The sequence below is a fragment of the Corvus kubaryi genome, unplaced genomic scaffold (genome assembly GCF_017639235.1).
Source record: "Corvus kubaryi isolate FWS band 111438036 unplaced genomic scaffold, C.kubaryi_AGA036_p1.0 split1-131, whole genome shotgun sequence".
NCBI lineage: Eukaryota > Metazoa > Chordata > Aves > Passeriformes > Corvidae > Corvus > Corvus kubaryi.
Window position 1 is genome coordinate 1,851,417 of NW_024582073.1, and position 24,191 is coordinate 1,875,607.

Sequence of the window (24,191 nt, forward strand, 5' to 3'; positions counted from 1 at the left end):
ACAAGATTTTTTTGGCACTTTTTTCTTTTTCCCTTCAGCTTTACCTGAACACCTCTGACATGTAATTTCTAGTCTGAGTGGTTATGGTTTTTATCTTAAATCCATTGAGTCAGTTACACTCTCTATGTACCTCTGAAGCCTAAGAGATTTAGGCTGTGACTGTGGAAAGGAGTGGAGTATAAAGCTGAGTATGATACAGAGAGCAATTTCCTGGATCACAACAGCGAAAGGGAATGGATGATCCTTTGTTATTTTTGGTTTATTTTTGTTTCAGAAGTGTTGTGTTAGGCACAGAATTACCGTCATCTCCTTCTTATGTTGCAATTTAGTCTTGATAACAGCAACTTCTCAGGAACATTCCAGCCCAGTGACTCATAGCAGATGTAAGCCTCAACTCTGCAGAATTTAATAGCAAAAACAATCGCAGCTTGGGAAGGGCTCTGGAATTTTTGCATCAGCTTAAGAAGATTTAACAACTTTGAGTTCTGTCCAGAAGTTAAAGGTAAACATTTAAGGTACCTATGAGGGAAGAAAGAAGTTTGGCTAATTTCTATAGTTATAGCTTAAAAGCAATTTGTTTTTGAAGGCCATATAACTGGTGCAGTGTTGATAATGATGTATGAATGTTTTACCAGGATCTAGATATTTTCCTGCATTTCTAGGTAGTTAATAAACCCAATATTCAAATCTGCAGTTTCTAAATTTGTATTACTATGTGGCTGTATGAACAAGGCTGCTTTTAGAACCTAAAAGTAAATAAAATCATGAATTATTTTTCAGATGAGGAAAACAGGGCAATTTTTGTAACACCACCAAATTTAAACAAAGCAAAATCTGTGCATGAGTTTAATCATTTGAATTTTAAGAAAGCAAACAAAAAACCTTCCAGTCATTTTCTACCCTTTCAGCAGATTCTCTCTTAATATTATTGTATTTATTAGCAATTCAAGTTATATTGACATTGTGCCAACAGAAACAGGCATCTGTATTCCATCTAGTTTGCTATCTCTTAAATTCAAAAATATAAGAACATTCTAATGGTTCAAAATTTTCATAACACAGAACTTCTTTAATGTCATCAAATCTACTTAGTAATTTGTTATTTAAAGACTTGGAAAAAACATAAAATTCAGGGGAAATTTGAATATAGGATTGATTGTCTGTGTATCCTTTAAAGAAAGCCCAGGCACAGAGAAGAAAAAAGATGCCTTTCTGGAATTTGGATTCCAAAGCTTTGGAGAAAAATTTCTGCACGACTGCACAATGCATATTCCAGGTGTAATCTTGGAATAGTAAGTGAGTAACCCCAGGGATAAAATTTCAAGGTTTCACAAGAGTTGCACTCAAACTTCATTTCTTTAAAACAGAAAGTAATGATTTGTTTTTTCAGCTAACCATTAAGGGCTTGTGTTTCAACTTGAAAATGTAACACCAAGTTTTTCTCACTCTAGCATGATGTGTGATAATTAATCCACATGTCTACTGTCTGAGATTAAGATTTTCCTGGAAAGGCATATCCCCTGTACAAATTCGTGTGGATTTTTCTTTTTGTTAAATCAACAAAGGTGTTATAAAAAAAGTCTTGGAAGTCTCTCAATACTTATTAACTCTTTGGGTTCATTGGTGACGGACGAAAATTTGTAACTTTTTGCAGGTTTTTTGGGCGAAGTATTTTATTCAATTGTGTGTTGTCAGCAAATAGCTATATAACAAGGGTAAATATTTAAAGGCCTGAAGAAATTAGTTTAAGAAACTGACTTTCAAAGGAGTCTTCCTAGAGCAAGATGTTAAGCTTCCCGTGAACAGAACTTTAGGTTTCCATGTGACTGAAGGCCATGGATGTGCACCTTAAGAGAACTGTTACTAATACAACATCTACTGAAACTTTTCTTAGAAACGTGGGTAACTACGTAAAAAGTTACCCACAGTAATTGCATGTCTGAACCTGATGATTTGGGTAGAGTGTCAAAGTGCTTTGAACATGTAAGGGGCTTGACCCTATTTACCACTTTTCTTGTCACTGGAAGGTTGACCACTCAGTGAATCTCATGTCACTGCAACTGTGAGATAGACAAACTACAGGAGTTTATGCCTGCTGAGAAACTGGCTTAAAGGTACAAGGTCCAGGACCAGCACTGCTGATTGTCCTCTGCCTTCTCTGGGTCTACCTGCTGGGCAGAAGAAGAGAAATGCTTTTAAGTTGCCCATTTTCTTTCAGAGCTTGAGTTTTCATGTCTCTTCCTATTCTTTTTGACTTTCTCCCTTTTTTTGGAGGACAGTGGCATAAAGATTTTGGTTTCCCTTATCCCACTAGAGGGCCCTCTGTGGTTTTTTTTACCTTGTGTCTTCTTGTTTCTGACCGGTAGATCTGCCAAATGGAGCTCTCAGTTTCTCCCTCTTTATAAGCCTCTTGTCTGACATTCATAGTGAGCTTATATTTTGAGTGACTACAGGATCAATACTCCATCTTGAGTTTACTGTCCAGCTTGCTTTCTTAAAAATGAAACTAGAAGATTAAAATATCTTCACCAATGTATTTAAATCATCAAATTTAGAAATTTATGAGACTATTATTATATTTTGTTATGTCTTTTGAGCATGTTTTAATTCAGCATTAAAGCTGACATGCTAAGGTGTCTTCCAAGTGCAGCCCTTATGAAGTTTCCCACAAGAGGAACATTCTTTAGAAAGAGGCATCCTTAAATAGAAAGGTGACTTCATCTAAAGATGACAAAGTAAACCAACTGCACACACTCTACAATTCTCAGCTATTCATTCTTTTTGTGCAGCTTGCTCGTAGCAGCTCATACATGCTGTAAGGGACTTACCTGCCTTGATTGTGGCTCATAGTCTTCTATTTTTTTTTTTTTTTACTAGCAAAAATTTCTCTGAACAGTATGCAAGATTTACTTGATAGTCTTTTCAACAAGAAGAAGAATACTGGAGTTGTAAAGCTGTGCAATCCATTTAAGATTGATTTTTTTTGAGAATGATTGTGGTATTCAGGCATTCACAGTCAGTGAAATCATAATAGAACAGTTCAAATACTAAGACTAATGTGAGGGAGGATACTGTGCTTTCATAATTAAAATAACAGGGGTGAAGTAGAATGTATGAAATATGAATCTTCCAGTGAAAAAAATAAAGTCCCTTCTCTCCTAGAAAACATATTTAAAGTATGCAAGGAGTCAGGACAGCAGTTATCAGAGACATATCTTTTGCAGGCTGTCCAGACAGCTAATGTACTCTTTGGTCACTCCTGTCACAGACAGTGTCATCCCAACAGATGGCAACAGCTGCTTTCAAAACAGAAGGGACTGCAATAGCTATAATTACTAGTGTTGTAAGGTGAAAGTGCATGTTTAATCATGGCAGAAACCTCTGACATTTAAATAACAGATTCATTGCCAGGCAATTCTTGCAGATTCCTCACACACACACCACCACCCATTTTTTAAGCCTGTAGTTCATAGGATTTACCACTTCAAACAAAATCAGAACTTGCACTGAATTCTAGTAAAGTTTCTAATTCAAATGGTGTAACATTTATTTGGTTAGCATGAAGGACAATTTACACTTTTAAATTCAGGAAGTTTATGGCATAGAAATAACTTAGCCTAAGATTTTCAGTTCACATTTTTACTCAAGAAGCATTTTATAGGTAATTTTTAATGGATTCCTTTGGAATCCTCAGATACAGACATCAGCTTATACAGTGCTTTGCAGCTTAGTGATAGATGCTGTATGTGTCCAAAATGTTTTAAAAGACTTCTGAGCTCCTGTAACATGGGTCAGTAGGTACAGAGTACCCTCAACATTTTGTGTCTGCATCAGTCCTGTGCAAGAAGTGAGATAATGAGCTTTATGCAGATATACTTGGGCCTCAAAACTCTATGCTTTCAGATACTATGCTTTCAGATACGATGCTTTCAAACCAGCAAACCTTAGAAGTAAAAAAACCCAAACAAACACCAAACCAATTTTGTAATTTAAGTTACTTAAATAACTGTAATTTTAAAAAGCATCGTAAGTATCTTATAGGTAGCTGTTGAAATCTGAGATTTGTCTAGGCTGTAATTTCTCATCTTGCATGAAGTTTTAAGAGATGGGTGAAAATACAGTTGGACTTGTCCAGTTTTACACGAACTTAAAAACATACTTCTCATCAGCACCTTGCTTATCTTTGTACAGTAAAAAGCACCGTCTGCCAAAGTCCTACTAATGTTTGATATCAATTTCTGTAGAAACATGAGTGGAAATTTTCGTAAAGTTGGTGTATCAATAAGCACATGCTGGTATCAAATCATTAATCTCTATTATAGGCATTACACTTTGTCTAACCACAAATGCTTTAATGTGTCACCATCCCTGGAAGCATTCAAGAAATGCAGATGTGGTGCATAGGGACATGGTTTAGTGGTGGACCTGTCAGTGTTAAGTTAATGGTTCAACTCGATGATCTTGGAGATCTTTTCCTTAATAACTCTATGGTAGGAAAAGCAGAGTGGAAGCATATTCTGGTTTAAATAGGTGTTAGCATATGCTAAATGAAAATATTTGTAGTTACAAAAGAAAAAGAAAGATTCCTCAGTTGATAGCTTGCAGCAGTTTAACTAATTAATTCAGAATAGGTTTATGTATAATCTACGTAAATATTTTATTGATTGGAGGCCTTGGTTTGTCTGTGAAAAGCACACATCTGTCTCACAAAAAATTTTTGAAGTTCTATCAGCTAATGTTTGCAAGGCAGTGAGATACAGTGGTGATTGGCTTGGCCTATAAATTAATTTTCATATGAAACAATGGGATTTAAAATGCTATGGGTCATACAGTACAAAGTATCCATAGCTATCAGTCTAAAGATGTCATCCTTGTCACCATTAGAATAAAAGCTGATAACTATTTTGGATTTTTCCCCCAAATTACTCTATAACAGTAAAATTGTCTTGATCCTGTCCTGGTGCACAAAAGTTGCACAAATCTGTAGTTCAAAGACAACTAGACCAATTCAGATTTTAAGTACTTGTCTATGACAGAGAGCTTTCTCACAAATTTAAAGGACCAACAAGGAATATTTCCCTGTTTTTCAGTTTGTTTTAAAATGTTTTTGCTTTTGTCTTGAAAATAAAATATGTGAGTTTGAATCTTTAATAGCTGTCCTAAAATACATGGAGACCTCTAATACAAAGTGGCCTAAAAGGATAAATTCTCATTTTACTGGCTTTTGGAGTTGTATTTTATCAGACTATTTTAGACATTTGTAATGAATCCTGCATATACATTATATTTACAAATTTTAAGAAAAGAATTACAGGTTAAATAGACTCTTTTGAATAAGATTTAAGATGTCAAGTGCAAATTTTAGTTTTTATGTTGAAGTTAACTAGTATTTCCTTTGTTCCTCTACTTCACAGCTTTCAAAATGAAGATTTTGATAATGATTGATTTTGTCCTTGCAGCCAGCTTGATGGATGTCATTGGCAGCTCTGTAAGTTCTAGTAATTAATTTTTTTAATAGAGTTTCTTCTAAATACTGCATAGTGTTCACAATGCACGTGCCCTCCATAGTGCTCACAATCTCTACACGAGATGGCAGAACCTTTGATGGAAAAGATTAGAATTCATAAAAAAATGAAGGAATGAGGAAATAGCTTCAAATGGTGTTCAGTGGGGACAAGTTTCCAATAAGGAAAGAGGAAACAAATGCATAAATTTACAACGGAAGATAAATCACTAGGCAATGGCACTGAAGAAAGAAATCCAGTCAGTTTGTGACTGTATCTGATATGAAATAATCTATAATTCTTTCCTAAAAAAGATACCATATAGTGTATGGAGGCACATTGTACTGAAGGCACACAAGATGTTTATGCTACCATTCAGGGGTAATGGTAACTCAGAATAACACCTGTTGTTTTGAGCAGCATACTAAGAGAAAGGCAAAGCCCAGGAACTCCTGAAGTGGTGGCTGCAGCAGTGGTATTTCTGGTCACTGACACTTGGTATGCAGAATGTTTCTGTCCTTTTCCACCTTATCCACTTGCCATATAACTTTTTCTCAAACAAGATCCATAACTTTATATTCTTACTTCTTTCCATGTAACTACATTATAATTCACCCTCAGACACAATGATCAAAGCTCCTTCAATTCAAGTTCCCAAAAGCCTCTCCTATATATATTCTGTTTCTCCAACAAAAACCCTAACAAAATCACATACCTCTAGCCTCACCAACACTGCACTGCATGCCATGGCTGTCCTTATTAGTTTGATATTCAGGTCCTAAATAGCAGAAGCCTAAAGGGATTTAATTCTTGATTCATAATTGCCTAGGTAGAAGTGGTTGAGGAATTCAGAACTATTGTTTGTGGCTTATATTACCTTATAGAAAACTTTTGTTCAGATAAGTAGCTTTATAGAGGCTGAATGGGAAGCACCTGACTCTGTAATCACTTCTGCTCAGTGGAAAAAAGTATTACTAATTTCTGCAGAGGCCTACTGAGAAATGAGGCATTACAGTTAAATGCATTTACTTATTTTTTAATTATTATTTTTCATTTAGAATATTGTGGACTTTAACTGACCCTCTGAGTAAGAACTAGGAATATACTGAACTTAATCTCAAAGTTTTCACCTTTTAATCTCATTAAAACACTAATCTCAATATAGAGATATTTTGGAGGTAGTTTGTGTTCTAAAAAGTATAGGAAATAGCACCACAAGTAAAAACTTTGTCTTTTCATAGTTTTCATAAAGTATTCCGAGTCTAATTTATAGCAATAATTTTAGTGAAAGGTCACTAGCTGCTAAATAATTCACACAATAATGAAAGTGAATGCACATTAATTGCAGCAGCTGCTTAAATGTGGGACTGTGTGCCCAAGAGCAGAGCTGTCAGCAGTTGTTAGATAATTGCTTCTCAATGTGCAGTGCAAACAATTACTTCACTGAAACAGACAGAACAGGTTGTGTTCAGTCTGGTTTCAATCAGTGGGCACCACAGTACACTGGACAGAGTCACAGTAAAATTCACATTTTGTTGAGTGTTTCAACATTGTAATGGTTTAACTTTCGTCCATATCTAACAGATGGAATAGCAATATGTTTTAGCTGCTGACTTATGACCCTAATTTACATTTTGCTTCTATATTACTTCAGCTGTGCATTGGTTTAACTCCAATGATTTTAAAAGGGTTATCCTGTGGAAAAAAAGTGTAGCAGCACATTGAAAGAATGTCAATTCAATCTTGTAAACTGAAGATCTAAAAGCCCCATTGATCCAACTGAAGTTACAGTTACCTTGTGATTGTCCCATGGAAAAAATAGACATGGAATTCCAAATATGAGAACAGTGGTTTTTCTGTTCAGCAGTAAAGTCTAATGGGATTTGTCTGGAGTTGACAGAGAGAGACATCACTGAGAAAGCTGAAGTCAGGGAGAGAAAGGAAAGTATCACATACCAGTACTTTTCGTATGTAGGTTACTTTCAAAATTTTATTTCTGCTCAATCTTTTTTTTTTCCTTATGCTGCAGTTTTTCACTATGGCTAGCGATGTCTTGATTGTCACTTCTAATTTACTGTCACTGAGAGCTTAAAACCTTTTAAATCAGAAATTGCTATGTGTAATGTAGATATATTGCTGTTCACCCTATCATGAGTGTATTGTCTGTAAAGTAGATGAGAATCAGCTCATAGTTAGTTTTTCACTTTTATGAATTGATTCATAATTTTTAAGTAAGCAATAACAAAAGATGGATTTAAAATGCAAGTTTAAGAATAATAGAGACACAGCCTGTTACAGGCATGTGTTTAATTTGGTTCAAAGGAAAGGATCTTTTATTGTGATATATGAAGTGGTATCATACTGAATTTAAATACCAAGTTTTTCTAAGGTAAGGTAATATTTTTTCAGAAGTTCTATACTTGTAGTATATAATTTAATCACAGTAGGAGAATTGTTTTTAGCAGTATGAAAAGGGGAACTGATAGATGCATTTCTGCTGCACCTGAAAGCAACACACATAGCTGCCTGTAGCTGCCTCTCCTCAAATGCACCGTCTCTTGCTCTTTCCAGAATGGAAGCACTTTGTGGCTCAGATCTGGCCATGTGTCAGAGAGGTTCCCCACCTGATGTCTTGTCTATGCAATTACAAGGGCCTGGCAACGGGAGCCACCATTTCCAGGTCTCTCCTGTTGCATTTTACCATGTTCTTCAAGGTTGTGAGTACTGAGTTAAGACTGATACAGGCTAACTTTCTCAGTAAAACCGGTAACTGTGGCATGGTGGCTTCTTTATCACTCTGAACTTAGTATGATTAGAATAAATATTTGATCTGACTGGGAACATGGGATTTTTTGGACAGCTTTTCTTTTATAGTTAGCATTAGCTGATCAGGGCAAGCCTGGAAATACTTTTTCAATACTTCTAAAATTTATTCACTCTTTCTCAATCCACCTGTGCATCTCTTTCTCTCTCTCTAAAGCTCTGCAGTCCTCTAATTTTCTGTATTCATACAGGACTAGAATGACAATTTGCAGACACCTGTCAAGGAAGCCTCTTCTGAATCTCCCATTGAATTCATTCCCACTGAATAGAAAATTCAACTTTTGTGAAGGATTTGTATGAAGCTGCAGATACAATTGAGACAACCACCCTGGAAAGGCTGTACAATAAATAGTGCATCTTTTCTTTGTAATAGGCAACATGTCCCACGTTAACCAGTTCGTATAGTCAAATAACATCCCTCTTAGCCACTGTAGCAACTTTGTATCTCCATATATTTTAGCTATTTTCTTCTCTTGTTTCCTGCTAGAAGAAAAGGATGATATGCTGGGCATCTCATATAGCATCAATACAGCTGTCAGCAACCGGAAAAGATTTTCAAGGGAAGGTTCTTAAATAAGATAGGACTTCCGGGATACTACTGGGTCGTGGGCTGCTGTGTCCCTCTAAAAAAGGTGTTTGGGAAATGTGCCTCTGGCCTTCCAGCATCCCCTTGTGACCAAGAGTCACCATGGTTCCCCAGCAGCTCCTCGGCCAGCACGAGGCTCAGCACTGCACACGCACAGCGGGCCGAGCAGCCCCACTGGGCGGCCCAAAAGCAGCCCGCTGAACCTTTCCCTCTCCAATAGGTCGCTGACAAACTGACTAGTTATGCCACATATGTGTATATTTTTTTCCCCATGCTTTTATTTCACCATGTATATTAGATTGCAGCTAAGTATGGATTAAAGCAAGTCTCTGATACACTTCAGTAATACTTAAGGCAGAGTCTGTGTTCAGGATTGTTCTGCACAGTCTTATGATCAAATTTTTGAGTGTAACTAAATATTGCAGACAAGTGGAATATTTTGCTGGGAGTGTTAATGGACAGGGGGTGAAGCCTGAGCTTGGTGCAAATGAAAGTGTGCAGACACCACTAAGGTGTGCCTCACTGTGCACAGCAGTATGCTATTGAAGACATTTCTATAGCTTGGTGTGATAAGGCAATGTTCTGAGATATCAATTCTTCCATATGGATGGCAAATATCGCAGGTCTACCTGTAAATAATGTTCCCTATGAATAAGGTAGCACCAATTTAGAACTACTGCAAATTTGATCTTACATGTCAGATTTCCAGAAGGTCACCCTTTGATTTTGCCTTTACAGTGTTAGTTGTGCTCTTTTACAAGCACCACAGCAACTAAACTCTGCTCATGTAAAATTGCAGTGTTACTGATGCAAAACCTGTGTCATGTTTCCAAAGGCTTTTCTCCCTCACACTGAAATCAAATTTATTCAATATCTATTTTAAACCATACAGACTATTTTAATTTAAGCTCTCTAGATCAGGTTCTGTTCACTTTGGCTGTTTTACCATAGTCTTTAATTTAAAACCAATTATTTATTGCTCAGCATGCATTCAGCATGTCGGAATTTGGATCAGCTATTCCAGCTCTTGAGGCTCAAGTGAGTGCTAGGTATCACTGTATCAGAATTGCCACATTTCTCGCCCACTCTGCATGGCAAAATTAAGTACACAAGTCACAGCACAACATTGACTTTAACTTTTGTTTTGACTTTTATTTTTCATGCATATTCATAACTTCTTAGGGACTATTTCAGCATGCCAAAAATGAGCTTAAAACTTAACAATATTTATGTTGGCAATGTTAGGATTCTTATCATAAGAAGTGTGTCATTTAAAAGCATTTGAAAAATGCGCAATGAAGTTGAAAACATATCCATGTGGATTGCATTTCTTTAAAACTCTTTAGAACCTTCACAATGTTAGTAGCAGGCTTCACTGGATAGAAAATCTCTGTGCATGGAAGATGATAGAGGATAAGCCATCCTTCTGATGGGGCCTGTACTACAGTGTTTTTCCTCAAAGTCCCAGATGCGTGTTTTCATTTAGAACTGGTAGCACTAAAGCAAAGGTCTTTTTGCAAAGTGTGCATAATATGTATGTTTTGTATATTATATGCAGTAATATAGGAAATAATTTTAAACAAGGTAGCAACAGAGATGGAAGTCAACATGTCTGTAGGAAATTGTGACCAAAATGTTTTATTCAAATTAAATTTTATTTATGGCTTGGTTAGTTGGCTCTTTTGTGTCACATGTTAAGTATCACAAAAAATTTGTTGATTTTACAGTAAGATATGTTTTCCTCTCTAGAATTTACAGAAATGTTTTCAAGAGCAGATACAACTTCAGGGCCAAGTGAGGCTTCTGGAACACCATGTGAAACAGCAGCAGTTAAAAATTATACAGCTCTTAGAGAAGAAAGAGGTTCAGTACAGTGACAGAGAAGATGAAAACAGTGTCATTGACTTGGGAGGAAAAAGACAGTATTCAGGTTAGAAATGAAGCTATTCATTTCCATTCATTGTAATGATACCCAGAAGCTTTAGCACAATTGGGCCTATTGAGTTACTGTTTTACAACCTCATCGTAGAATGTTTGTTTAAAACACAGTGCTTTTACCTGGACCTGCTGTGCAGGGAAAAATTGTTAATGTCAGATGGTAGAAATCAAATATGGATTTAAGAAGTTTACTGATTTATTAATAGTACATAATTCAAAAACAGTCAGTGGACAATAAATTAAGCATAAATACAATACAACAGATAAAAGCCAATAATAGACATTTACAAAATGTTAATCAGGAGTTACAGATTTCTAAACACCGTTCTTTGACTAATGTCAGAAGTTCTAACAATCTCAAAAAGAACTAACAGGGTTAGTTCACATTCATACGTTCAAATGGTTGCCTGGGTTACAAGCACACACTGACTTTGTTCCAATTTGTAAAGTCCCTGAGACATCCATATTTACACACATAAGCCTGGCATAATGCCATCTGCATCTAACATTAATAATACTCCTATATTGCACCATTTTGACTGAGCTGGATTCAGCTTATGACATCACAGTTTTTAAAATACTGGTTTAAAGTTGTTTTTGTAATTTCACCAGCATTCTGGTGGTGATCCACTCCCTCTACCGTGGAAGGCTTGTAGAAGCTGCAGGGAGGCCCATACTCTTAATATAATAAAACACCATCCAAAACAATAGTTGGATTGAAAATACAATTTAGGAGTCTGACTTCTAGACGGTGTTTGTTTCGAGCTGTCCACTGCTAGAAAGTCTTACTATTATTTTTAATAGCCTTGTTTGAATATACTCGTAGTGCTTATGCTGCTGGAAGAAGTACTAATATATATAACATTTGATCCCAAGGTATCAAATATAATAAAACACCATTAAAATGATATTAAAAGCAGTTGTAAATCTGACTTTCCATTTTAGTGGTGTACTTATGTAATCAGCATCCTGGAACATTTTATTTTTATTATTAGGTCTGACTCATTTGTTACTGGAAAAGATTATTAAACCCACATTTCTCTGAAAGGTATTTGTCCTTTCTTAGCACATGCCTCAATTTATTATTTTACAATGTTATTCTAAAAAACAGATCCAACTTGTTCCCATTTCTGATGATTCTTTCCCCCATTACTTTTCCACTTTCTTGACAGCTTGGAAAATGCCTTTCCGTATTCACACTGCATTATTTTCCCAAACTGCTGTAGCATTTTAATATCAACAGAGCTGGATAATTTGAGTTAGATAGTGAGAAGGAAATTCCACACTATATACACCTGCTAAAAATTAAGATATGCTTGTGTTTTGCTAACTTACTAAGAAATTAATGGACAAGAAAAGCTATTTTGTCTAAGCCAGTCACACATTCTGTAGAAAGACAACTTAGCTGTTATTTAAATGATGTTTTCTATTAGAGTTTATTCAAATTCTGGCATAGCTATTTTTTTTCAGTATAAAGTGTTTATTTTCTATGTCTAATCTTCACTGACACTTTCACTGAAAAGAAATATAATAGTCCATAAAGTTCCAACCAGGCCTGGAAGTTCAGCCAACTCAGAGAATTCCTTTAAGTTAATCAGCTCTACCTCAGCCAGGAAAAACAGAAATGCTGAAAATTATACATCTTTTCTGTATGACTGCTTGATGGTAGATTATATATAAACAAAAAACTCCTTTCGTTTCTTAATTCCTAGAGGAAGAAATATAAGACTATACAATTACATTGCTGTAATATTTCCATGAGCTCTGAACTTTGTTATTGTTGTAAATTACATTCATCAACAGCAATGGAGACCAGACTGTGAATGGTACCAAGTCAAAGTGGTATCATTTTACACATATACTGCACTTTTTGGGTGTAGTCTTCTATATATTTTTGCACCTATTTGGTAGAAGGAACGGGAGAATCAGGCCTCGCAATTGTTTCTGTTTATAACACTGGAGATTCCATACTTTTGTTTCTGGCACTTCTGTGAACTTTCTGGATGTAGAAGTACATGTTTGTTTTTAAAGGTTACTGTGTGTTTTACATATAATTTTATGGTTTTAATGGGATTCTAATGTGGATGATACCACTGTAAATTAAAAGTGACGCCACTTAAAACAGAGGAATTATTTTGCTAGTCAAGTAGAAACAAAAATTATAATATTTCATGGTGGGAAGATATTATTTCAAAGATATATCAGAATAATTACAGCCCAGCAAAGTTTTAAAGCAACACAAGTACCAAAAACATGCCCAAAAGTCAAAGAAATGTGTTTGCAGAGACATTTCATTTTATTAGTGTGGTTCATATATGACTTTTACATATCATAACTTGATTACTGTTATTGACTTGATTTCTGATTTTGCCAGTAAGTACAGGACTAAAAATGTTGTGTCCAATTAATGTTTTGTGAACAGACTGTGCAGAAATCTACAATGAAGGCCATAAGCAAAATGGATTTTATAAAATAAAACCAATCCAGAGTCCGACAGAATTCCTTGCGTTCTGTGACATGTCTGAAGGAGGTGGTTGGACTGTGTTTCAGAGACGTTCTGATGGCAGCCAGAATTTTGATAGGTAGGTAATTTGACTTGGTAATTAAAACTGGAAACAAAGTGAAGAAACATTAAACCGGATGGAGCTAAGTTAAATCTGAACTTTAGAAGTATATGAGTAAGTTGTTACCCCAGATAAAAGGGAGGAATTGTTATTCTGTGGGACAGCTTCCCCATGAGATATACTTCTGGTTCTGGGTGCCTTCTGTGAGAATCCTTTCAAATCTTTTTCTGACAACTTGTGCATTTGACATGAGGACACTTCAATGTCAAATGCATTAACAACTGTTGGAGCAAGGAGTCTTAATGACAGTAAAGGACTAGCTTGTCTTTTGCAATTAGTAAAAATCTAAAAAGTAAAAAAAGCAAGCAATATGAGAGTTCTTTGAGTAAAAATGTTCTTCACAGATGTGTCTAGTGGGAGGATGATAAACAAAGTACGTAAGTTGAAACAAGAGAGGTCTGTACTGGATATAAGGAGAAACATTTTTAATTCTTGAAAGACTCAGCAGGTTGCCCAAAGAGAATGTGCAGTCTCCATCCTTGGAAGTTTCAAGATCTGAACGGACAAGCCCTGAACAACCTGGTCTGATCTCAAGGCTGACTCTGGTTTGAGATGACGCTGGACTAGCTTGCCTCCTGAGGTTCCTTCCAGTTTGAGATATTCTGTGATCTAAAATGGTATAATAAAACATCCAAACAAACTTGCTTTTTTGATAAATTAGTAATTTATACCCTTTTCAGAGTCTGGGCTGACTATGAAAATGGCTTTGGAAATTTTGTTTTGAAGAATGGTGAATTTTGGCTTGGAAACAAAAATCTTCATTATTTGACTAATCAAGGTAAGATTTGTATTGCAACAATAGTCTTATTGTTTCTGTTTCTTCCCTCTTTCCAGGCCATTTTTTTGTTTTCCCTTTTTGTTACCATAAATCCTGAGTTCTGTTGTTAGTCTGCATGGGCTTCTCTCAGTTTCAGGAAAAAACACATTTGAATGTATGTTTTCTAACAAAAGGTTCAAAACTGTCCTTAGGCCACCAGCACACCGAGAGCCCCTGTGAAACGGGGAACAGGAGACAGGAGTCTACCTTAAAATAATTGTCTCTATCTGTTTTCCATCAGCATCACTAACAGTCCAGTGTGGTGTATATGCTGTACCAAGACATTTAGTCAGGGCTTTTTAGCTGTGTGGGCTGTTACATGAAAGTAATTCTAGGCCAGTCCTGTTGATTAGGCCCGTAGTAGAAAGTTATTTCCATCTTTCTAATAGTCACTCAATGTAAGCTAACTTCTGCTTTGTTGTAGAATGCTGCAGATACAAAACTTATCCACTGGCTTAGCCAGCTAAATCACATGGAAATCAGTACCACCAGGATGTGATCCTAGTATAACTAATTTATTTTCAGAGTATAAAAATCTAATTTTCATAGGTGACCATTTATTGATCAATTTTCAGTATGCTTTCATTACCACCTCAAATATCTTACTAAAATGTAAAACTTGTAAGGCCATCTTTTTTCACATTTTTTTCCCTATGTTTGAAAATCTGTATTGGAATAATTCTAACATTTTCTAAGCTGACTCAGGTGAATAAAGGCAAAGAATAGCAATATATGCTTTAATATGCGTAAAGAAAGAAGACAAAACCCATAAAATATGCTGAGGTGATAGAGATTCATGATAAAAACATTTTCTTTTAATCTTCTGCTATAATGTCCCAGTCTGAAAAGTAGTGAGATAGGCTAGTTTAACTAAAATAATTTGTATTTTTGTTTTAAGGGAATTATACTTTAAGAATTGATCTAACTGATTTTGAAGGAGAACGGCGTTTTGCACAGTATGCAAGATTCAGAGTTGCAGGAGAAGAGGTAATAAAATATTAAATGACTAGAGTTTTAATGAAAATGTGGATTCTCTAGACAAACAATAGACATAAAGGTTTTCTAAGTTCCATAAAGAAACTTTATGTCAGAAAAGTTTGTGTAGAAGTTTGTGTAGAACCTTATATTTTCTTTCTTACACATGCTTATAAATTTCAAATACCTAATAATATAACCACTAATAAAAGTGGTTTCCTTTGGTACATTAATTTCACACTTTCTGTAAGATATATGAATCAATTGGTTTAGCAGACATGGATAAAAGCAGTTTTTCTATTTTTATTGATACTACCAACAATAATGGTACAAGATGTTCTGATTTGTTAATGTATACTGCGAACTAGCCCTAACACTGTTTTTATTAGGTCATTTGTACATAAGGTTAATGATAAATTTTATCCCCGTTAAGCATCTTTACAGCCTTTCATTATTCAGTACACAATGTTTAAGTGGCATGTCATTTCTTAGCATAAAAATAGCAGCAAATGGAACTGATTAGGTTCCTCTTTGTGGTTTCACTCTCGGACATGCTAAAGGCTAAAGACATATTGGAATTTCTTTTTTTTCTCCTTTCTTCACATTTTTTATTAGCATTCTTATGAGATGAGTTGTGGTGAATACTCTGGTACAGCTGGTGATTCCCTTACTGGTGGATTTCATCCTGAAATAAAATGGTGGGCTGATCATCGAGGAATGAAATTCAGTACTAGAGACAGGGATAATGACAACTATGAAGGGAACTGTGCTGAAGAGGAAAAGGCTGGCTGGTGGTTTAACAGGTATTTTTATTTTATATGGGTACTGTCAACCATTCTGCTCCATGTGTATTCATAAAATAATAACATATGGTAGAAGATAGATTGGGATTGTTTATTTATTTGCAATGGGATTGTTTATTTATTTGCAATGTGCCCTTGTCCCCTAGCAGAGATCTCAGTGCTGGTTAGACAGAGGCTCACCTTAGAAGGGACAGCACCTACTGTGCAGCTCAAGCTGGTCTGTGATAATGGTATTTGCCATATATCAGGCAGTGAGGAGGAGATAATTCTGCCCCTCTGAGGTGACTAGTTTTTACACAAGTAGGTCATGTGGAGTTTGCAGATATATCCCTGATGTACTTTGCTTTTGCATTTCTCCTGTGTTGCACTAGACCAGATGTGGCAGCACTGCAAATATCTGACAAGCAAAACTGGTGCCAGGTTATCAAGGCTCATTTTTTTCACCTCACTTCACAGCATATCACTCTTGTTATCCTTTCTAAATGGAGATGGTAATGTGTCCACTCAGTTTCTGTCAGTGTGCATGTCTGGACTGAGTGAAAGATTTTTTTAAATAGGGTTCAATAAAAGAATTTTAAAATTCTACTTACATGCAATATACCAAATCAAAAAGAAAGGATAAAACTGGTAGCCTTAGCACAGCCTGTACAGATCAGCTATATTCTTTCCTGTAATTAATTAGATAAATATAGCCATGAAAAGAAACTCTGCAATCTAGCTATGTAATAGGGAGATTTAAAATACAGCTCAGGGAGGCATACTACTCTCTCACTGTGATCTCAGTTCACTTGGCAAGAGGTGCCAGGCTGGATCAACTCCATTGTTTCTGTTGTGTCATCCTTTGTTTCTCTTTTTAACTCCTCATTTGCCAAATTCTGTTTTCGTAAGTAGTCTGTGACCACCTTAGCTGATATGATGTAGCTATTAATTCAATGTTTCACAATTAACTACTTATTTTAATATATTTTAATGTATTTGCGTAGATAGCCAGTCAGCAGAATGTTTGAGACATGGAAAAAGTCACATGTAGACAAGGTTTTTTTGCATTTCTTGGGCAAGCTAAGATATAAAAGGGAAAGGCAACTATGTTGGAGATTCTTTTCCCATGGTATCAGAACTTTCGTAGATTTAAAGAAGTATCTGGACCTCAAATCGTATAAAGCTGATATCATACCATGGAGTTCATTAAGACTGAATCACTATTCACTTTTAGACCACTGCCTACATTTTTTGCCTTTTAAAAATTTTTTTTAACATTAGATTGATCTGGACAAAAGAATGACCGCTTTGCAAAAGCAGCTGTACAGCAGAACTTGACAGTTATTTATACCTTGTAGTTGGTGTTACATAACTTCTAAAGATAGCTGACTCCTACTAGGCTAGCTCTTATTATGGTTGTGTAGCTCATGCTCTTAAAGTGACAGTCTAGCTGGATAATGAAAATTAGTTATGAACAGTGTTATTTCACTGCTTTGTTATTGACTTTTTAATGTTAAGCCTACCACAAAACTGAAAACTGCGAAATACCAGAAAATGTCAGTATCACTAAGTCCTACTCAAAAGAACAGTACTGGCAGAGAAAGGAGAAATACTCAGAAACACGTATTTGTCATGCACAGATTAGCAAATATAGAAGGAATTAATGCTCTTGGCTGGCTTGTATAAGAGCTCCCAGCTATGAAGGAATTGTTTATAGCCAGCTCTATGCTATCAGGACTAATGAAATACAGAAAAGCCCAGATAATATGAAAACCAAGGGATGTGACACAAGTGAGGCCACATGGAGGTAGCTCAGATCTAGTTTAAAGCCACCAGTCTTGCTACAGCTCAGCATTTGTTGTCCTGGACTTCTGCAGAAAAATGGCCCCTTTTGTAAGCAAAGCTCTAACAGAGATTTTTATCTTGAATGAAAATCTACGGAGCTGGGTTCACTCTGGTAATACCTGCAGGTCATAAGCTTTCCAGCACCCATGGCATTGCAAAGCTCAGTAGGTTCATAAGTAGTGAGAGTGAACAATTCTAGTTGGACATGAGCTTATTCTCCCCCAGCATTCCCATTTTCAGTTATACCATGTATGGATGGTAGCAGGGATCTGTTAGGACAGCTATCACTAACTCAAGCTTCCTGCCTCACCAGTCATCCCAGAGACGGCGTAACTATATTCATGTGGGGTCAGGGGAGTCAGTAAATCCAGACAGAATTCAACGGGCTCTTCAGGGAACCAGCTCCCATTTCTCCACATCTGTCACACAGTTAATACATAAATCAGATAAAATATCCATGGACATTTGAGTCTTGATTGTACTTTTGAAACTACTGCAGTGTATTTTTAACTTTATATTAGCCTATTGAATAGGTAGGAGAAACACAGACTAACTTTAAGGTATTTATTGACTTGTGAATAATGAATGATTTTTCACAATATCATATCAATAATCACATGCCAGAAAGATATTTTAATTTAGTATTTACAGTTACTTCAGACAGCATCTACTTGGATACTGAATACTGTAATTTTCGCTATTTGTGCTTCCCAGCACTAATTAAGACTTTTTACTGGCTCGTATTGCTGTTGACAAAATTACAGTGTGCCTCCTTATGATTCTTTTAATGAAATCTGTGTTTTGATTCAAAGTAGGCAGAGTGCCTGCTTATTGCAGAATTTGTATGATTGGAAAGATTATGCCAGCTCTGATACAAGTTTGTCATTCTCAAAAACAAACTTACTTTTGATGTCCACTATTTATAAGCTTTCAATTAACACATTATCAAAACTGACCTTAAAAATTGTAAGCAATAAATAAGCATAAATGTAGATGAGAATTTTGCTATGGGGTTTTAATCACAGTTTTTATCTCTGTTGTCAAAAACTTTGTTAATGAAGTGCAAGCAAAGCCAAAAAGACTAAGATTTGCCAGTAACAATATTCATAAGGTTCATTTGGAATGTTTTCTCTTTGCATATTTTCTGAAGTCTGCTTTTGGAATCATCATGGTGTTCAACAGCTAGATATTAACAGCATTTATAATGAAATACTGAACTGGCAGATAAACCAAGCTGATTCATCACAATGTGCAGCAAAAGGAACAGCCAGTTTGCTCTCCATATGGTCACATAAAGATCTAAACGTCTTTCTCGTAGAAACCAAGGAAGTATCCAGGTTGTGCTCGTTCCTATTCAAGCCTTTTGGGTTTTGCTAGGGTTTTTTGTTTCTTTCAACTACTGTATTTAATAAACTATAACATCATTTCTGCCTCAGTCTGTTAAAAAACAACAAAAACCCCTCAACTTTGTAAAGTCAAATAAAATGCCAGCTCTGATGATCCAGTGAATTGGTACATGTGTGTAATTAGCTGTCGGAATTCATCTATTTGTAAATAGAAGTCCATAGGTGAATAGGCAAACTGATGGTGGTATTCAGGTTGTGTCATACAAAATACCATGTGATGTAACTGGAAAACTTAAGGGGGGCTACTCTGGAATAACAAAAAACTGCAACAGTATTTCTTTCCCAGAGTATGGTGTATGCCCTGCTGTCATTCATGCTGAACAACTCTGGAAGAATTTTCCACTGAAACAGATTAGCAGGAAAAACTCCAAGAACTAATGATGTCAGAAAACATGGAAAGAACAAGCAGCACTTTTGTTTAAAAGAAGCAAAAAACATTTGCAGTTCTGCCCTAAGTAAACCACTGTTGTTGATGCACACAGAATCCACAAATGCAAATTTAGGCATCTGTCAAACTAGGCTGGCATCAACATGGCAAAATGTTTGACTCGCATAGAAATAACAAATGCTTGAAACTCTTCGGCAGGAGGCCTTATTGCTGTTTGCCTTTATTTTCCCACCAGGTGTCACTCTGCCAACCTTAATGGCTTGTACTACGGAGGTCCCTACACTGCCAAGACAGACAACGGAATTGTTTGGTACACCTGGCATGGGTGGTGGTATTCCCTAAAATCCGTTGTCATGAAGGTCAGACCTGCAGACTTTGAACGTAATATTGTTTAAATATTCTATTAACATGAGTCACCTGATGAATCTTTTAGGAAATTCATTCCAAATTAAAATGGGCAGATTTTTACTTCTCAATCTATTAATGTATACATTTTGAAAAATTCCTCTGCAACAAGTAGTTTTATGAGATGTAAGTGAAAAGACAAGATAGCTGATGAACCTTTAAATACGAATATTAATGCTAATATGGGTCCAGGTGTTTTTTTAAAAAGGCAAGTGTTCAACTAGGAATAAGGACATCTTCATCAAGATGGAGAATTTTTGGCTTTACAGTAACTAGAAATCCTTTCACCCTTAAAAACAACAGTATTGTTACTGTGCAGTCTCAAAAATGAAAATTAATTGTACTTACTACAATAAAAAAACTTACTCAAATAGAAGCATAAGGTTTATTCAGTGGATGGGATATACCTGCTTTGGAAAGGTTCAAGACTTCAGAAATTAGTTTCCTGTAAATTCCTCTGATGTAATGGTTGCATGTGTTGTGTACATAGCATACATAAAAGGTTTAAAGAATGAGGCAGGGAATAGAAGAAAGAGAAGGGGTGCTACCAGGGTACAATCAATTGAATCCAGCATAGAGAAGTGGATTGTCTCTTGTTTGCTGAAGCATCTAGGGCTGGTCACAACATTTCAGTCTAACATTTTTAGATGGTCAGTAATTACGCATTTTTCCTTCTTGGTAACCATAACGCCTTTCTTTCTTTTATTTTTATTATTTTTTAAAGGACTTCAATATACTGACATTTGGAGTTTAACAAAAGCTGCAACTAATTTTAGTGTGAGTTAACGTTTGAACAGAAGGCATGTGTAGAGGGAAGTATATTTCATGTGCAGCAAAAATCTGTCATTTTAGAGGTTCTTAGTGCTTGACACTATAAATCTCTACTTTGTTTTTATGTCTGTTAGACTTTACAACTCTCTGAATTTGAATGTCCTGTTCAGTCACTTCCTCTCCTTTTCCTATGTACTTGTGTAGGCTCTATGTACTTGTGTGGGCTTTTATCCATCTCAAGCTGCATATCCGTATTTTTCTTGTACAAGAATGATGGTAAGAGAGATTTTGCCTACCCCTGGCTTTTGTGCCTGGCACTCCAATAGACTCTAATAGCCAGTAATAACAAGAGTTGCTGATTAGTGCTTGCTGCCATGGAGAAGATAGGAACACTCTCTAGAGAAAGCTATCCAATGAAATGTAGTCCAGTTCTGCTGGGCAGATGCAAATGAAGGCCTCAAAAAAAATATGGACCTAAGCTTGCTTTCCTAAAATAATTTTGCTTTTGTGGTTGAACTGCCACTCTCTCTCCCCCATCCAAATACAGTTTTGAACAAGGCAGCCACTTTCAGTCACACAACATAATTGAAACTAAGTTTTGGTAAAGGTCAGTTTATAACTACATTGCTGTGAACACAGGTCAGCTGAATGGTAACTCTCTGCATGGCAATTTTTCCTTCCATTTTCATCCTCCTGAAACAAAAGTTTGTAAGCAATCCTTGAGAGAATTGCATAGAAAAGGGAGGGAGGATGTTGCTGATGAAAATCTGCAGTATAGAAGTTTCAAGGTCTCTTGTTTTTGTGATAATAGCAGGTATTCTAGATAATCCAGTCTTTTTCTTGATGTATCAATTGATACCGTCCTAGAGATTTCTAGCCTTTAGCACATCCCTGTACCCATGCATGAGAGAACCAATGAACAGCTCTACAATTGCTTATTTTGAACTTTTCTCATTAGTTACACCAAATCACATTCAGTATCTGAGAGGAAGGCCTATCGCCCTATGTGTGTGTGTGTAAGGGGGGTGAGGGGCAGGGCAGGGAGGGAGAGAGAGAGAGAGAGAGAGAAATTCAACATTAAAACAGAAAATCTGATGAAGTATTTTTATTCAATTTCATTACAGAACTTAAAATGGGTTCCTATGTAACTATGCATATGTCTGTAGGTATGGGTTATTAATAATGTGATGGAAGTTTTGGAGTAGTTTAAAAAACTGTTATAAGTACAGTATTTCCCATAATAATTTTAAAATTATTTTGCTACCCTAAAAGGAGAAAGCTTTAATTATTTGGAAAAAAACCAGAATGCCACTATGTAGAAATTGAAAAAACATCTTTAGTTTTTCACAGGAAAATGGAAAGATTAACTCATGAATTTGGAGAGTGTCAAGGCAGATCATATTCCACCAAAATAAAAAGGAGGATTTATCAACAGGAAAGTTGGATCTTTAGCACACAAAAAAACCCCTTTCAAAATGTACAGATTGTGCTCATAAAATCTACGATAAATTTTTCTATGTACTGCAGCATAAATCCATCCTCTTTATTTATAAGAACACTAATGAAATCTTTTGGCCGAGTTAGGGTGCTTTTGAGATATTCTGATGTAAAATTTGACTCCTTTTCTATACTGGAAATCATAAAATGAAGAAGAATCAAATATATCTTTGTACATCTTATAATGCATTTATATGTTTATTTGGACTGAATTCTGTTCAGAACAAGGAAGCATCTAGCATACTGTCAGCAATGTGCAAATATTGTATTTAATTTCCACCACTTTTCCATGGCCTTTCTTTGTGCAATAAATCTGTCTGGCCGCATGAAAAGCATGTGAAAGTGTTGTAATTCAAAATGGTCATATAATTGTTCTTAAATAAACAAACCATTTATTTTCAAAAGGGAAGTTTTAATAGCTACCAGACAAGACACAATGATGGAAGAGAATTCTTTTCTCTGCCAGGCTTGCCTGTTCACATTAATTTATTTCCTCAGCAGGTACAAACATGTCCTAAATAGTTCTTACAAGATAGCAGAACACGGGCCAGTTTATTTGTTCTGGTGTTAGACAGAACATAATTCCCAAATAGCTGAAAATGAATACATACTATATCATACAAAGCATATAACCCAACAGAAGAAGAATAAGAATTGAGGAAATAACAGAGAAAATGTTTTGTCAGTCATGTTAATAAAGAACATAATGATCTCTACCACCAATGTGGAATCAAAAATATATATTTTTGTATATCTGTTCAAGGGAAACACTCTTCTATTTTATTTCTATGTCTGTGCTCTTGCATTTACTCAACATATTGGAGATTAAAAGATGGAAACCACAATCCCAGGTGAATTAAATGAGCAGTAACAGAGCCTTTTATGTTACAGCATTTGTTTTCCCTAGAAGATCTAGAATGCATTGATAGAGCTGAGGTACTGCAGTCTGGCCTACTGCTTTCCATTGGAGATTCTTCTCTTCAGCTCACTGTCTTGCTACCTCTCCTCACCATTCCCAAAACTGTTACTCCTTACACCAATTCCTGAATGCCTTTTGTCAGTATAACATTTGTTCTGTCAGAGCTACTTCTTCTTGCTCTTGAAATGGTATACCCAGAAAGGGGATTAGAACCACAGGTTGCCAGGTCTGTGAACAGTCCTATCACGTTCCTTTAGTTCACTTCTCATTAGCACAGAAGAATGAAAATGCAGATTTTCCTTCAGTAGTAGGTTCTCTTTGGCAGTTGTAACAGGAAGAGAGAGCAGAAGTATCCAGGGAAGTATTCTGTACCTAAATTTTGAAAATTTTCCACTTACTTCTGTTTTGGTTTTTTTTTTAATTGTTTATTTAAGTGGTCAACTTAGAAAGCAAAAATGGAGCCTTCAAAACCAGGAAGTACTTTGAAATGAATATGAGTATGCTTGGTGTTTCCTCAGAGCAGGTCTGAGAATTGGGAAATTGGTAAGGATTCAAACATTCAGTTAAAATCCATATGCAAGGTATGCTCAGAGGGAGGTTCAAATTTTAGTTAAAGTGCTTCTTCAAAGAGGGTATAAAACTTTATTGTGATAGTGGCTTTTCTGATGCTTAATTAATCTTTTTTGTTGAATACACATTTCAAAATTTTCTCTTTTCCAAGTACCTGAGGGCCATCTTAATCTTTGTTTAGTGCAGGATGAAATCTGGTTTGTCATTACTACATCTTCAGTTAACTAAAACAGTTCCTCTTAATCCCACCCTAATGCTAAATAGATTGCATTAGAAACATAATGCTGATACACAAACACTGAATATACAACCTTGGGGCCAAATTCATGTTTGTTTGCTTG

General features: G+C 35.8%; 1 protein-coding gene across 5 annotated transcripts; it reads left to right on the forward strand.

Moving 5' to 3' along the window:
• The first annotated feature begins 333 nt into the window (after positions 1–333).
• On the forward strand, positions 334–22,693 carry FGL1 (fibrinogen like 1). 5 transcript variants are annotated; one of them, XM_042053635.1, is made up of 8 exons: positions 334–515; positions 5,415–5,488; positions 10,663–10,843; positions 13,274–13,433; positions 14,156–14,253; positions 15,191–15,279; positions 15,883–16,070; positions 19,924–22,693. In XM_042053635.1, exons 2-8 carry the CDS (start codon positions 5,423–5,425, stop codon positions 20,081–20,083), a joined length of 942 nt encoding a protein of 313 aa, XP_041909569.1. In that variant the 5' UTR covers positions 334–515; positions 5,415–5,422; the 3' UTR covers positions 20,084–22,693. The 5 variants fall into 5 exon arrangements, with proteins under 5 accessions (XP_041909569.1, XP_041909568.1, XP_041909571.1 ...); XM_042053634.1 differs by having other exon boundaries at positions 340–502; XM_042053637.1 differs by lacking the exon at positions 334–515 and adding an exon at positions 1,270–1,292.
• The last annotated feature ends 1,498 nt before the right edge of the window (positions 22,694–24,191 follow it).